Source organism: Podarcis melisellensis, assembly GCF_964234715.1.
Source record: "Podarcis melisellensis genome assembly, chromosome: 3".
NCBI classification, from domain to species: Eukaryota; Metazoa; Chordata; class Lepidosauria; order Squamata; family Lacertidae; genus Podarcis; species Podarcis melisellensis.
This window is the reverse complement of record NC_138530.1, coordinates 91,246,739-91,263,675: the sequence shown is the minus strand read 5'-3', so window position 1 is coordinate 91,263,675 and position 16,937 is coordinate 91,246,739. Positions and strand designations below refer to the sequence as shown.

At 44.4% G+C, this 16,937-nt stretch overlaps 1 protein-coding gene across 1 annotated transcript in view; it reads right to left on the bottom strand.

Annotated features, from left to right (window-relative positions):
* LOC309367141 (craniofacial development protein 2-like) overlaps positions 1–15,553 on the bottom strand; it is a 476,702-nt gene extending 461,149 nt beyond the window's left edge. The window contains exon 1 of the mRNA XM_081906495.1: positions 14,394–15,553. Within this exon, the coding sequence (XP_081762621.1) occupies positions 14,394–15,431 (1,038 nt within the window). The 5' untranslated portion in view covers positions 15,432–15,553. The remainder of the gene's footprint in view (positions 1–14,393) is intronic.
* Positions 15,554–16,937: the final 1,384 nt, after the last annotated feature.

The following is a 16,937-nucleotide window of genomic DNA, read 5'->3' as shown; positions in this document are numbered from 1 at the left end:
GTGGTACACATGGTTCTGCCTCATTTAATCCCTGGGCCGCTCACTGAAAGGGAGTAAGTGGCCCAAGATCACCCAGTGAGTTTCATGGCACAGTAGGGATTTGAACCCTGGTCTCTCTGAGGTCTTAGTCCAACACTTTAACCAATACACTGAACTAGCTTTCACACAACACTTTTAGCTGCATCTACAGGTAAATATCAGAGACGCGGGTGGCACTGTGGGTTAAACCACAGAGCCTATGACTTGCCGATCAGAAGGTCGGCGGTTCGAATCCCTGTGACGGGGTGAGCTCCCGTTGCTCAGTCCCTCCTCCTGCCAACCTAGCAGTTCGAAAGCACATCAGAGTACAAGTAGATAAATAGGTACCACTCCGGCAGGAAGGTAAACAGTGTTTCCGTGCACTGCTCTGGTTTGCCAGAAGCGGCTTAGTCATGCTGGCCAGATGACCCAGAAGCTGTATGCCAGCTCCTTTGGCCAATAAAGCAAGATGAGAGTCGCAACCCCAGAGTCGGCCACGACTGGACCTAATGGTCAGGGGTCCCTTTACCTTTACAGGCAAATATCAGGAGCTGGGTTAGGAGGAAACATCTCAGTGTGCAATGGGGTCTCCCACCCCAATGAATACATGCATAAACAGGAGTGTTGCATTTTGAACAGCAGAAAGACAGAAGAGGATTCTGCATATTATCTTACAGAATGCAGATAGGAGAAGGATGAAATTCTCCGGCGAAAGCAGTAAAAAAATGCTTCATCAGATACATTTGTACATCTGCCCATCAGCACTGCTGTGAGCAAAAACTGGTTAAGGGTGGAAGCACCATTAAGTTATCGACAAATGTTTTGGAGGAAAATGTGCAAAGCTCTCTTTTTAACAGTGGCTATTAAATAAACCACAGCTGTGGTTTCATGGCTGAAATACTTCCCAACGGAAACTGAGCTAGCAATCCCACCCGACGAGAAAAAATAGATTCCCTATGTACCTGCGGATTTTGAAACAGAGCAGAGCTGTTGAGATTTGTGCCCACACCTGCAGTGTGCTTCCCCCGTACAGGAGAACTTTCCAGCAGCTGTAAAAATAATAAATTTGATTATTGCACCATTGAAGGGCGATAAGCGGCTAGGAGAAAAGTTAAGCAGCGAGGTGGCTCTCTGCAGAAGTTAATGCTAAACTGTCTAATGTGTCAGTACAATTTCAGCAGGGGACAGCTTAGTGGAACAGGGGAGAATGTAGACATCCCAATTCGTCCATGTTTTTCTGGGAACGGAGGAGAGAATCGCCACCCTCACCTGCATCAGTTTTGCATCTGCTGTTCCCAGTTTTGCATTTTCCTGGAATTTGCTCTTTAAACATAATATAGCTGTGAGATCTGAGACAGTTTCTCATTACTTGGCTCTGCATGGTATTCGGATGAAGCCTGGGCTGAAAAAGAATTATTCTGAAGAATGGAAAATGTGAATTAGTTCTGATCTCATAGATCTCCTAAAAATAAAGGAGAACAGTGTCGTGTGGTCACGTAATGCTGGGGGTGCGGAAATGATTATATATCATGCCACTATAAAGGATGTGCGGTGGTTTTGTTTCGGAAAGCCTCAATTTGGTCTCAAACCTTTGTTTCGCATCTGAATTTAGATGAGCTGCTTAAGAAAGCAATCAAGAGAGGAAGGAAAGGCTTTTTGGAAGATTTGATCCCCCCAAAATATTATTTCCCTTTAAAAAATTATGTTTTGGGTTTGTTTTTGTTTTTTTAAAAACCTACAATATGTAGGGGTCCCACCCTCTCCTGTGCTGCTGTGTACATAATAAAGAGGTACCAGTCTATGAAAAATGTATGTTTTGTTTTCATTCCCTTTGCTTTTTTAATTTATTGACTATCTTCTCTGTTAACACTAATCACAAAACTTTCTTGTGCCATGAAGTCAGCATGGCACCCTCCAAAAATTTCCAATATCAGGGTATCGCTAGTCCTGCTGCTAGCCATCGTTGCCCATTAAGGTGTTTATAAATGCTGGTCTGTCGTTGTTTAGTCATTTAGTCGTGTCTGACTCTTTGTGACCCCGTGGACCAGAGCATGCCAGGCACTCATGTCTTCCACTGCCTCCCACAGTTTGGTCAAACTCATGCTGGCAGCTTCGAGAACACTATCCAACCATCTCGTCCTCTGTCGTCCCCTTCTCCTTGTGCCTTCCATCTTTCCCAACATCAGGGTCTTTTCCAGGGAGTCTTCTCTTCTCATGAGGTGGCCAAAGTCTTGGAGCCTCAGCTTCAGGATCTGTCCTTCCAGTGAGCACTCAGGGCTGATTTCCTTAAGAATGGATGGGTTTGATCTTCTTGCAGTCCATGGGACTATCAAGATCCTGTAAAATGCTGGTCTGTATGACACCCCAAATAAAGTTTAAGTAATGCCAACTCCAGACATTTAAAAACATTTTGCCCCATTATTGCCTTGATTTCCCTGAGCACCACCTCACTTTAGTGCGGATCCACCACATTCACACCCCCTTCGATAAATTGGAAGGTGGGGATGTGCCCACTCACTTGGATGACTTTATAAGAGAGTTGGACAAATTCACCAAGAGGAGAAGGCTAGAAATGGCTACTAGTCATGATGGCTTTGCTTTGCCTTCACAACTGGAGGGAGTAATGCTTCTGAATACAGTACCAGTTGTTGGAAGCTACTGGAGGCAAGAGGGCTCTTGTGCTCAGCTCCTGCTTACAGGCTTCCCACAGGCATCTGGTTGGCTACTGTGAGAACAGGAGACTGGATCAGATGGGCCATTGGCACCTGATCTTCCTGGGCCTTCTCAGATTCTTATGCTTATCCTGATCAGGTGGATTGGCCATTTCTCAATGAAATTGAGTCAAATAGAGAGAGCCTCCTACAGAAACTAGTCAATAATGCCCAGTGTTGCCCTCATTGTGGGGACAATTCAAATGGGCCTTTACAAAATCTGCTAAGTGTGAACTTTGTGTTTATCCTTTGTTTTGGATATTGTTGCAAATATGTGTGAAACAGGAATGATGACAGCAACAGGGATTCTTTCCCTGCTGCTGGACTTGAAAGGAAGGATGCATGCTATTAATTGCTCCACAGTACTTGATCATTAGATGGCATTTTCTGTCTTTCTCTCTCTCTCTCTGGCCACTGGAGTTGAGGTTGGATTGAAAATTCTAAACTGTATGCATTTAATGAGAAAAGGAAAAGTGCTCTGCATGCAAATTACATTTATTTCGCTCCAGCCGGCAAGATAAAAAGTTTAATCTAAAAAACTAATAATCACAAAACAGAAATTCATCACTATAACTCATTTCCTTCGTGTGCATTAGGAATTAAAAAATAAACACCAGAGGAAAGTGTGTGCCTGAATCCCACAGGCTTTTAGAACTATTCAAAAAGGATCATAATTTAACAGCTGAACAACTGTAACATCCTTTTATTGATGAATTAGTTGTAGCAGTTGCGCTTGTGCTGATGGATGAGATTCTTTATGCCATGTTAAATCTTGGAGACGGAAGTGCTACAGGCTTCGGTCCTGAATCCAATGGAGCAAAATGGCTTGCATTCTAACTTTCTTTCTTGGAACAGAGAGGTACATTCATGGAATGAGCCTTTCCCATCAGTCAGTGACCCCACTCCCCATAAGCTGTTCCTGGGACAGGGAACTTGTGGGGAATGTGTGGGATATGATGTGGGTTTGCGGCTGAAATTGGAGGATGGGTGAGTAGCTGAGGAGTAACTTAGGATCCCAACCTTCTCAAGGTCACTTTCACACCATATATTTAAAGCACGATGATACAACTTTGTACAGTCCATGGCTTCCCCCAAAGAATGCTGGGAGCTGTGGTTTGTTAAGGATGCTGAGATTTGTTAGCAGATCCCTATTCCTCTCCCGTAGTTACAATTCCCCGAGTGGCTTAACAATCAATCCCTCTGCACAGAAAACTCTGGGAGTTGTAGCAATGTGAGGAGAACCACTCTCAGCACCCTCAACAAACTACCACTCACAGAATCCTCTGGGGAAAGCCATGGCTGTTTAGAGTGGTATCCTATTGCTTTAAATGTAAAAGTGGCCTACATTTCATAGTCTATGCATGTGGGAATGTTCAGCGTAGCAGGAGAGGATATATTGTTTATGAATATCCTTCCTAACTTGCGCTAGCAAGTTCCTTTTACTTAGCAGAGTGCATTCCCCTTTACACAGAGGAAACTAGTTGCAAAGTCATGTGAATTTCTTAAGACAATACACAATTCAATCTGGCTTGTCCAGATTGAAATGTGTTCTAATATATTCCTGGTAAGATGCCTTGAATCCCTCCTAAAATAATAAAGACACCACAGTCTTATTCATAAGCAATAAAAAGAAAGTTTACTCACAATCAGGCAGAGCACAGTGTGATCCCTGAAGGCAAGCTTAAGGCTTAAAGTTACAAACTTATACTAACAGGTTTACCTCATAAGGGAGATGACTTGAGGGACAGCTTGGCTGGCAGCCAGCCATTCATTTCAGGAAGTTTGCAGGACGAAAAGAAGATGGAAAAGAGAGAGAGTGGCAGCCTGCCTTGTCCTTTTACCAGGTCTGGAAAGGTCATGCCCACACACTAGAATCATAGAATCATAGAGTTGGAAGAGACCACAAGGGCCATCGAGTCCAACCCCCTGCCAAGCAGGAAACACCATCAGAGCACTCCTGACACATGGTTGTCAAGCCTCTGCTTAAAGACCTCCAAAGAAGGAGACTCCACCACACTCCTTGGCAGCAAATTCCACTGTCGAACAGCTCTTACTGTCAGGAAGTTCTTCCTAATGTTTAGGTGGAATCTTCTTTCTTGTAGTTTGGATCCATTGCTCCGTGTCCGCTTCTCTGGAGCAGCAGAAAACAACACTAGTCACATGCAAGGAAGGATGCTCCAGGACAGGAGGAACAGGAAGTTTCAACTGGCTGGACCAAACATTCCCTTGCATTTCCACTCTAGCAAAACAAGGAATGTTATATTTGACTGCTCCCAGTGGATTACATCCCACAATGCACAGTCCAAAGCCATCACAGTGAACACTTAGGATTCTGGCTTATTATAACTTGCCTTCGATTCTCTTTTCACAACCTTCCATGTAGTGAAATGTAAATGACGGAATCTTGGAGGTGAGCGTGTTAATTGCTAAACAGATGTTTGCCTGCTTAGATGTCTCTGAAGTTGTAAATATAGATTTGCAGGGACCACCAAGAACAGAACAAAAGCTTCAGATCAAAGTCTTCCTTTTTGGTGTTTTCATCTAGACTCCTTCTATCAGAATCACCAGGGAGAAACGGCAGCGTTTTCACCTACGGGGACAACATGCGTGTGCCTGATCCAAGTGCGGATGTAGAGGTGGCATCAAATTTGTCCCAAAGTGGAATTCAAGAACTTCAGAAACGAGGAATGTTGAAGAAACCAATACAAGTTCTCGTAGTGGGGCAGTAGCAGTTGGAGAACATCCCTTTCTGCATGGACTGTTGATCAAAGCCCTTCACATGTTCAGTCCCTCACATGAATAGAATCACATGGTGGGGAGGGCACTTGTCCTGCTTGCACCGCTCCCTTCATTGCCCTGGTGTGCACCATGCACTGAAGGAGAAGACCTGCACCACCCAGGTTCTAACTCATATTTAGAGCTCACATGCATAGAGCCGACTCCCTACATCACACTTCGTCCTCCGACAAGCAGAAAGCAGTAGGACCCAGCAACATATATGTGAATGAAGGGAAGCTTGCTCCCCTTCTCCCCCAGTACATTTTGAAGTGCAGGAGTTCACTGCCTTGTAGCAATCCAATCTTAAAATGATAAACGTACAAACTGCTGTGGCTAAGCTTTCCTGGTCCAGGAATGGCCGTAGCTGTTGTGCTATTGTTACATTCATATTCTGTGCTTCCTACTAACAGCTCAGATAAGCATCCCCCCCCCCTTACAACCACCTTGCAAGAGCTATTGGACTTAGATGTGTGATTTACTTTACTAATCCCTGCTACTATTTGCATAAGGGAGGAGGCTCCTATTTGCAATAATGGTGCGCTGTCAGCCAATGTGGTGTGGCTCTAATGAGTGTCCGTCTCATTTGGGCCAATTGTGGTTCAGATCCTTGCTCAGCTACGAAGCTGATTGGCTGGCCCTCTTGGTCCATGCTACCTGACAGCTTAGTTGTGAAGATAATATTGGGGGGGGGGTTAATATATCCCCTGCCTCAAAATCTTTGGAGGTAGGGTGGGATATGAATAAAATTAATTAATAAAGGGTGTTAGGTCTGTACACAGAAAATATAATTATTTATACTAGGGTTGACACCTAAATATCACATAAATTTAATTCTCCGGCCATGTTTGGAGGCTCCTCTCTGGATGAGACATTGAAGTGGAGGGGGGAGATGGGTTTTGACAAAATTCGTAAATATTCCTCTGGGTGGGGGGAAGGATGGCATGTTCGTGAAAGCAGTCACAAACACTGGTACAGATTCTCAAATGAAGTGTGTTGTGTGTTGCTTTTCACTCTCATTTGGAGTCCACGGCTGGTGATGCAACTCTCCACACACTGAGCAAAAATCACAAGGTCAGGGACTGGAGTTGTCTCCAAAATTTGGTAAAGCAAAATGTGAAGGCCAATTTGAAGATTCTAGCCTGTGAGCAGCAGTAAGGATTTCATGGTGAACAGCAATTTCTCTCAGCAGTTTCTTTCACATGTCCTTGGCGTCTGTTTAATGGGAATGGTGCACTGTTGTAAAGCAAAACTTTTCAAAGAAGAGAGGGTGATGGAAAAAGACAACACATGTTCTTCTTACCTGTTTACAAATGGAAAAAGGACAGGAAATGCAATGGCTTAAATGAAATTAGAACATAACCTTTAAACTGAAGAATTCTAGCTCACAATGAAAATGTAGACATATACATGCCATATCTTAGGTACAGTCAAAAGTACCATAAATCATAATTGATGTTTGCTTTCACCTCCTTCTCCCAAGGTCTCTCACTCCTTTTATCATTTCCCCCTCTCCTTTGGTAGCGCTTATGAATTGTTGTTCATCTCAGGGGCCTTTCACACATGATGAGAGAGTGCTTTTGCATTTCCAAATGTGCGCCCAACAGGTCTTTTCTGTCAGTTTTGAAAGGTATCCCCATGAGTCTGAAAGACATGCTAAGTAAACATGCAGCTGAGAGACCATGGGAGGTGCCGGAGGGGGGTGGGAGACACATTCTCCCCAAACAAGCAGCTCAACCCCCCAGACTCCCTCATTGCTGGACTTCTGTCATTAACATATACTGTTATTTTTCATTCAGACATCTTAACATGTGGGACACAGCTTGTCCACCTAATAATATACTTTGCCTCTTCTGTTCCCTGCCCATTTATTTTCTGATGCCTTCACTGTGAGAGACTTTGCCATGTTTGCCTCATTTTTTCCATGCCTGAAAAGATGCAATTGACTCTGAAGTCACAGTGGCCCATCTAGACTTTTGAGGCCCCTTTCCAAGCCTTTCAGTTCCACCAAGTTTCTTCCTCTCCTGACATTTCACAACCATTTGAGCTTGAAAACTCAAGGCTAGACTGACTGCCATGCTAAATGTGTTCCTATCTTCAAAGGCTAAGGCCAGGGGTGGGGAACTTCAGGCCTGAGGGTCAAAAATCCAGACCTATTTGGCCTTTGGGACTCTGCCAGGCCACACAACTTCCATTCCCAGATGCCGCACCCTCACCGAAAGCTTTTGTCTAGCTGGAATGTGCCTTTGAGATGCCTGCGAAGAGCACAGAGAAGACTTTCTATGTATAGAAACATCCTCCTTCACTGTGGCTTGAATATAACCATGTTACCAATGCAAAGGTAAAGAGTCCCATGTCATCCTCCATTCACTTTTGCCTCACATCCCACCTACCACAGGCGTGTTGGTGTATTGCCAAAATGAACTTGAATCAAGCACATCCTTGAAGCATATCTAAAATGTCCGCTTGGCAACAAGACTTCTCTCCAGTGGCAAGTGTCTTTATCATGGCATGTGGTGGAGAGTGAGGCAGTCAGTGTGGCTGCCAGAATATGTGGAAGAATATCTGAGAGCCTGTCTCTCTGGCCGGGCCGCTGAAGGGAGTAGAGATCCGTAAATAGTTCTGTTTCTTATTTTATATGTAGGCCAGCAGTGCCGTACAACCTGTAATGTAAATAATAAAGACTTTAAGAGAAGAACTGGATGGTTGAGGTGGTTATTCATGTCACGGGAGTTCACCAAGAGAGGGCTAGACTGCAGTTGCTGTGAAGACACAGGAAGACTTTCTGAGGAACTCTGCTGGGACGAAGAAAATGAACCCCAAGAGTTGTCACTCAGGCATTAACAAATTGTGTGGCTCTCAGAAGGTTGTCCAGGAAGGAATGTGGACTGATACTCCCCCCCCCCCCAGCTTAGATATCCTGACTTGCCAGCAGGAAAATCCCTGGCCAAGCTGAGGGAGTTTCTTATGTCCACTTACTGCGCCACAGCAGATCATGCCCAGCCTGCTATCAGGGCACAGCAACATTTAAATCCTGCTTAGTCTTAATTAGTTTTTGTTTGTGCAATCTTTAAAGATCAGAAGTGCCATATAACCCTTATTTATTACTCATTTTGGTTGCCTTTTAAAAACGTAACCTTTTGTCAGAGTTCTGCTTTTATTGAATAATTAATTGTGTTTAGCATCTGATGCACTTTTCGGCACTGGAGTGTGACAGCAGCTTGACAGTTTAAAATACTTTTAAAGGAAAAGTCTCCTACTCTATAATTTTCATTAGCCGCGTAATGTGTGATTCTTTTTTTAAAAAAGTAACATGGCTGGTATCTTAAATGCCACTGGGTTGCCAGCAAAAATCTACTTAGCATTTGTGTTATCACTCTAATGTACGTGACAAAGACTGAACAACTATTCTATGAATAACAAGTGGGTAAGGATCTATGAACTGGAAAAATGTGGGTGCTCTTGGACTTATCATTAGTTGAGCAGTCTCAGCCAGTCTGAGGGAAATGGGCTGTGTTTTCGTTTCGGAGTATTTTTAGCTGGAACTTGCCGGAAACTCAGTTCTGGCACCACTCAGGTGAGCGCCATTGGCATTCTAAGAGAACGAGGGAGATGTTCCTGGTGAGTTCTGGCATCTTTCTTTCCTAGAAAAATAGCACTGATAAGAGTAAGGAAACACATATATGCCTCCCGATTCCATTGTAGTTTTAAATCTGTATCACCTTTCCTCACTGTTGTGCTCCCTCTATCAGAATGTAAGGCAGAATGATCCCTGGGAAAAATTACAGGATCTGAATAAAAGAAAACCTCTCTTGCTATGTCTACTTCCAGGCCGCCCAGAGAACAGCATTTGGCTTCTCTAGTGCTACAATTCTGTTTGCATAGAGCAGACATGTCTCATTGGTTTCCATATTGAACACAGCATTGAAGTGATCAGCATGATCGGCTGCTTAAGCACTACTAAATATGCATTAGCACCCTGGCATACTAATTGCTCAACTCCTTTGATAGGAGTTGATAGGAGTTTCTTTCTTTATTGTCTAGGGACCCATATGCATCTCAGGGAGTGGCAAATTTGGCACTTGCTGCCTACATTCACCTCTGTTAGTGCTTCTTCTTCAAGCCATGTGACACACAAACACTCACCATTTTCCTGGTCTAGTACCTTTTTTTGGCTGGATGGGTTCACAGCTTTTGCCTCTTAGTTCCTTTGGCAATACAGAGCTTTGGCAATTCAATGCATGCCAAATTTTGCACAGTCCCATGTTATCAAAATACTAGTTTAGCAGTGTCTCCTAACCTTGAGCTACTTTGACTAGGGTATCAGCAACAGCTGCATATAACAGTTCTCCCTGTCAGAATATCACTAAGCATGGGATTCAGTTACCCCCATTGTATGAGGCAAGAGGGACAAAAGTGTGGATGAAAGCCTCCCCCCACTATTTATGGAGTCATTCCAGTCCAAAAAACAGGATACATTGTAGTGTTGCATAACCCTGGATGTCCATTAGAGATGTCAATGGTGTCATATCTTATCTTCTGCAGCCTCTGGAAATGCTAAATATTTTAAAGTCTGGCATAAGTAAATACTCAGCAGTCTGACCTTGAGATACTTATGGCCTTATTGACAACCTGTCAGGTGCCACATTTTTTAGACCTTCTGCCTCTCTTGCTTAGTTTCCTGGTATAGATTTTCTGTAGGATAATTTAACTTTTAAACTCCTGTCGCCTTCTAGTCTTGCAATGATTGTTACTGTCTCCATTTTCCATATCCCTTACTCTATTAAGTTTCCCCTCAAGAGATCATATCTATTGGTACTACATACTGCAAAACCTCAACATCTACAGGGAAAGGTGGGTTGGGCTGTGGCATATTTCCCCCACCCCTTGAAATTGGTGAATTCTGAGCTTTCAAATAATATGGCGTATCCGCGATTAAGGTAAAAAGTGGGAGATAAATCAGATCAGTCTGTGAATAGGTGCTGTCAGGGGTTCAGGAGCAGAGGCACAGGGGAAGGAGGAAGTGGAGAGCGAAGGGGAACAATCCGAAGGCAGTGTAGGTGAGGATGACAGTGGGACAAGAGATTCCATGAGTCTGTCCAGTGATTCGGAAGATCCCCAGAAGGGGGCACCTATAGCCAGAGCAAGGGGGGTCCCGGGGGGGACACACCAGAAGCAAGGGACCAGCGGTGACTCCCAAAGCAGCAGCTGGAGATCAGGACCAGCTTCCCCACCGGAGCGTAGCGGGGGGGAAGGGTCCCACGTGTCAGGGCCGGCTTCCCCTTCAGGGGAAAGAGAAGATGAGTCAGGACTGACCACGCCCCTATCACTGAGTGAGGGAACAGAGGGGAAGTCAGAGCCAGCTAGCCCCCCCGAAGGTGGAAACAGTGAAAGGAGCAGCGTAACGGTCAGGAGGAAGGTTACCGGCTGGGCGCGCGCGCCAAGTTCAAATGCACAGGCGCGCGGGACAGCCGGGAGCGCAGACTGGGAGCCAGGTCCTAAAGCACGCCGGAGGGAGGGGGAAGAATCCACGGACTCAGCATCAGAAGAGTCCAGAAAGGGCAGCACCCCAGCGGGCAGGAGGACCCAGAGGAGAAAGGAGCAAAGGAGGAGGTGGAGCAAGGCTAGGGTCTTGAACTGGTGTCTGGGGGGAGGAGATTCAGACGGAGCTTCAGCGGTCTAGCATTGAGACGTAGAGCTGCGCGCCGCGGCTTTGGAATCGAAACTGAACCTTAATAAAGACTTTTGTATAATAACAAGAACTGGCGTTGGTCCTCTGTGAGCTGGGACCTTGGGCAGCTCTGACAGGTGCGCAGAAAGAATTTGGGTGGATACAGAGCTTTAAAAAACCCTACTCCCAAATCTATTATGCTGAGGTGATTTTCACATGAAAACTCAGCACAGCCCTTGTTATAACATCTCTAGCACAACAAATTGATGAGGTGCTCTATTTGCCCACTATATATATATATATATATATATATATATATGCAGGTTTTGGTGTCCTCGGGTGTCTTCCCGTGTAAAAGTTGGGGTGTCTAGGCGACGTTTCGACGAGGTCTCACTCGTCATCTTCAGGCTGGTGCTTTCGGCTTCTTGTTACTGGAACAGTTACAGTAACAAGAAGCCGAAAGCACCAGCCTGAAGATGACGAGTGAGACCTCGTCGAAACGTCGCCTAGACACCCCAACTTTTACACGGGAAGACACCCGAGGACACCAAAACCTGCATTCCTGTACCCGTGAAAATCTACGAAAGCAAATATATATATATATATATATATATGCTTTCGTAGATTTTCACGGGTACAGGAATGCAGGTTTTGGTGTCCTCGGGTGTCTTCCCGTGTAAAAGTTGGGGTGTCTAGGCGACGTTTCGACGAGGTCTCACTCGTCATCTTCAGGCTGGTGCTTTCGGCTTCTTGTTACTGGAACAGGCTCTGTTCCAGTAACAAGAAGCCGAAAGCACCAGCCTGAAGATGACGAGTGAGACCTCGTCGAAACGTCGCCTAGACACCCCAACTTTTACACGGGAAGACACCCGAGGACACCAAAACCTGCATATATATATATATATATATATACACATACACAAATATCTGCTGCCCCTTTGTTGCATACACAGGCTTGGGCAACAATCTAGTTCCCTGCTTTGTCCTTTACACAGCCTTCCATAAGTTCTTCTGTATCCATGGGATTCCCACATTACTACTCATCCCCTGTGTTAATTTTTCCATGTGAGAAAACCTGTGCACATTAGAGGCTTCTGTGCACCCATGGGTGTGTGGAACAGATCAGGCTCTTGGTGATAAATTTACTCCTGCTTTCTAAGAGAAAATAGATTATTTGGAAGGAGAAGGAGAAAAAGAAGAATCCCCGTTTCACAGGCACAAATGGCCTCCAATTAAAGACCTAAGTACAGGCATAGGCAACCTCGGTCCTCCAGATGTTTTGGGACCACAACTCCCATGATCCCTAGCTAACAGGACCAGTGGCCAGGGATGATGGGAATTGTAGTCCCAAAACATCTGGAGGGCCGAGGTTGCCTTGTTGTTGTTGTTGTTTAGTCGTTTAGTCGTGTCCGACTCTTCGTGACCCCATGGACCAGAGAACGCCAGGCACCTCTGTCCTCCACTGCCTCCCGCAGTTTGGTCAAACTCATGCTGGTAACCTTGAAAACACTATCCAACCATCTCGTCCTCTGCCGTCCCCTTCTCCTTGTGCCCTCCATCTTTCCCAACATCAGGGTCTTCTCCAGGGAGTCTTCTCTTCTCATGAGGTGGCCAAAGTACTGGAGCCTCAGCTTCACAATCTGTCCTTCCAGTGAGCACTCGGGGTTGATTTCCTTCAGTATGGAGAGGTTTGATCTTCTTGCAGTCCATGGGACTCTCAAGAGTCTCCTCCAGCACCATAATTCAAAAGCATCAATTCTTCGGCGATCAGCCTTCTTTATGGTCCAGCTCTCACTTCCATACATCACTACTGGGAAAACCATAGTTTTAACTATACGAACCTTTGTTGGCAAGGTGATGTCTCTACTTCTCAAGATGCTGTCTAGGCCTGTCATTGCCCTTCTCCCAAGAAGCAGGCGTCTTTTAATTTCGTGGCTGCTGTCACCATCTGCAGTGATCACTGAGCCCAAGAAAGTAAAATCACTCACTACCTCCATTTCTTCCCCTTCTATTTGCCAGGAGGTGATGGGACCAGTGGCCATGATCTTCGTTTTTTTGATGTTGAGCTTCAGACCATATTTTGCGCTCTCCTCTTTCACCCTCATTAAAAGGTTCTTTAATTCCTCCTCACTTTCTACCATCAAGGTTGTGTCATCTGCATATCTGAGGTTGTTGATATTTCTTCCGGCAATCTTGATTCCGGCTAGGGATTCATCCAGCCCAGCCTTTCGCATGATGAATTCTGCATATAAGTTAAATAAGCAGGGAGACAAAATACAGCCTTGTCGTACACCTTTCCCAATTTTGAACCAATCAGTTGTTCCATATCCAGTTCTAACTGTAGCTTCTTGTCCCACATAGAGATTTCTCAGGAGACAGATGAGGTGATCTGGCACTCCCATTTCTTTAAGAACTTGCCATAGTTTGCCGTGGTCGACACAGTCAAAGGCTTTTGCATAGTCAATGAAGCAGAAATAGATGTCTTTCTGGAACTCTCTAGCTTTCTCCATAATCCAGCGCATGTTTGCAATTTGGTCTCTGGTTCCTCTGCCTCTTCTAAATCCAGCTTGCACTTCTGGGAGTTCTCGGTCCACATACTGCTTGAGCCTTCCTTGTAGAATTTTAAGCATAACCTTGCTAGCGTGTGAAATGAGTGCAATTGTGCGGTAGTTGGAGCATTCTTTGGCACTGCCCTTCTTTGGGATTGGGATGTAGACTGATCTCCAATCTTCTGGCCACTGCTGAGTTTTCCAAACTTGCTGGCATATTGAGTGTAGCACCTTAACAGCATCATCTTTTAAAATTTTAAATAGTTCAGCTGGAATACCATCACTTCCACTGGCCTTGTTATTTGCAGTGCTTTCTAAGGCCCATTTGACTTCACTTTCCAGGATGTCTGGCTCAAGGTCAGCAACCACACTACCTGGGGTATACGAGACATCCATTTCTTTCTGGTATAATTCCTCTGTGTATTCTTGCCACCTCTTCTTGATGTCTTCTGCTTCTGTTAGGTCCTTTCCACTTTTGTCCTTTATTATGGAAATCTTTGTACGAAATGTTCCTTTCATATCTCCAATTTTCTTCAACAGATCTCTGGTTCTTCCCATTCTATTGCTTTCCTCTATTTCTTTGCATTGCTCGTTTAAGAAGGTCTTCTTGTCTCTCCTTGCTATTCTTTGGAAATCTGCATTCAATTTCCTGTATCTTTCACCATCTACCTCGCATTTTGCTTGCCTTCTCTCCCCCGCTATTTGTAAGGCCTCATTGGACAGCCACTTTGCTTTCTTGCATTTCCTTTTCATTGGGATGGTTTTCGTTGCTGCCTCCTGTATAATGTTACGAGCCTCCATCCATAGTTCTTCAGGCATTCTGTCCACCAAATCTAAATCCTTAAACCTGTTCCTCACTTCCACTGTGTATTCATAAGGGATTTGACTTAGATTGTATCTTACCGGCCCAGTGGTTTTTCCTACTTTCTTCAGTTTAAGCTTGAATTTCGCTATAAGAAGCTGATGATCTGAGCCACAGTCAGCTCCAGGTCTTGTTTTTGCTGACTGTATAGAGCTTCTCCATCTTTGGCTGCAGAGAATATAATCAATCTGATTTCGATGCTGCCCATCTGGTGATGTCCATGTGTAGAGTCGTCTCTTGTGTTGTTGGAAAAGCGTGTTTGTGATGAACAGCTTGTTCTCTTGACAGAACTCTATTAGCCTTTGCCCTGCTTCGTTTTGATCTCCAAGGCCAAACTTGCCAGTTGTTCCTTTTATCTCTTGACTCCCTACTTTAGCATTCCAATCCCCTATAATGAGAAGAACATCCTTCTTTGGTGTCACTTCTATAAGGTCTTGTAAGTCTTCATAGAACTGGTCAATTTCAGTTTCTTCAGCACAAGTAGTTGGTGCATAAACTTGGATTACTGTGATGTTAAAAGGTCTGCCTTGGATTCGTATCGAGATCATTCTATCATTTTTGAGATTGCATCCCAGTACAGCTTTCACCACTCTTTTGTTGACTATGAGGGCCACTCCATTTCTTTTACGGGTTTCTTGCCCACAGTAGTAGATATGATGGTCATCCGAACTGAATTCACCCATTCCCGTCCATTTTAGTTCACTGATGCCCAGGATGTCAATATTTATTCTTGCCATCTCATTTTTGACCACCTCCAACTTACCCAGGTTCATGGTTCTTACATTCCAGGTTCCTATGCAATATTTTTCTTTACAGCATTGGACTTTCCTTTCGCTTCCAGGCATATCCGCAACTGAGCGTCCTTTCGGCTTTGGCCCAGCCGCTTCATCAGCTCTGGATCTACTTGTACTTGCCCTCCGCTCTTCCCCAGTAGCATGTTGGACGCCTTCCGACCTGAGGGGCTCATCTTCCAGCGTCATATCTTTTATATGCCTGTTGTCTTTGTCCATGGAGTTTTCTTGGCAGGGATACTGGAGTGGCTTGCCGGTTCCTCCTCCAGGTGGATCACGTTTGGTCAAAACTCTCCACTATGACCTGTTCATCTTGGGTGCCCTGCTCGGCATAGTTCATAGCTTCTCTGAGTTCTTCAAGCCCCTTCGCCACGGCAAGGCAGTGATCCATGAAGGGACCAGTGGCCAGGGATGATGGGAATTGTAGTCCCAAAACATCTGGAGGGCCGAGGTTGCCTATGCCTGCCTAAGTACATGTTGCATTAGGGCAATGATTAACAGCTGCAATGTGGGGTTTTGTAAAATAAAACCACTTCCTCTCCAGGTGTATCCTGTGCCAACCTATTGTAAATATACACTCTAGCACACAAGTAGAATGGTACACCAGACCATCACAGAATTCCTGATATGGAAAGCTGGAGGCTCAATATTTGAATGATTTGCATTGCAAAGACGCAAATCATGCAGAAAGGCAAAACACTATAATGGGAGTGTAACACTGAGCTCTGGCCTTCCTTCTGAGTTAGCATGCATAGAACTGCAGTTATAAGCACACATTTTTAATGCTATCATTGAAATCAATGGGATTTTAAAATGCTTAGTTTGGCCGGATCATTCCCAATGCGTGGAATGATTTTTGAATTTTTAAAGTTCCCTTCAATTTAGACATTTGGGAAAAGGTCGGAATTAGTTTTCACTTTCATTCTGAGCCCAATGATGCCTTTCCTAAGAACCATTTCACCACTACAAGCTCTAAGTGAAATGAAAGTGATTTGCTCAGCAAGGTACCTAAAAACCATCCCTGCTGAGGCTTTAAAATATTCATTTAGGTCCCTCTTAGGGAAGAGTGATGTGCTGATCCAGTCATTATTTTGACACTCAGATGAATTAATTGTCAGATATGTACATATTTCATATTTGTTATTTCCATGAGCCTAGGTGAGATGTTCTTCCTATAACACTGATTTGGCTTCTTGGAGCTATTTAGAAAGTTTAACCATGTTTGAAATTACTGTTCCTGCAACTCTTGAAAAGTTTCATAGAGTCATCAGAACTGGAGAACTCCTTACTGTATTTTATTAATGAGGTTCTCCGGGTTAAACTAATCATTTATATATTGTATTCCAATATCCAAAGTTCTCAGATTACCAACAGGTAATTTAATCTACCTGAAACATGCATCTGCAAGCACTGCCAAAATCCATTTGTTAAATTTGCATATTTTCATTTAACATGACATTGCACAGTGCTGTATAATGCAGGGCGGAATGCAAACTAGACAAGGTGCAATCACATAATGCTTCATAAAGCGAAGGCAAAACTGAATTGCTACACTCACCC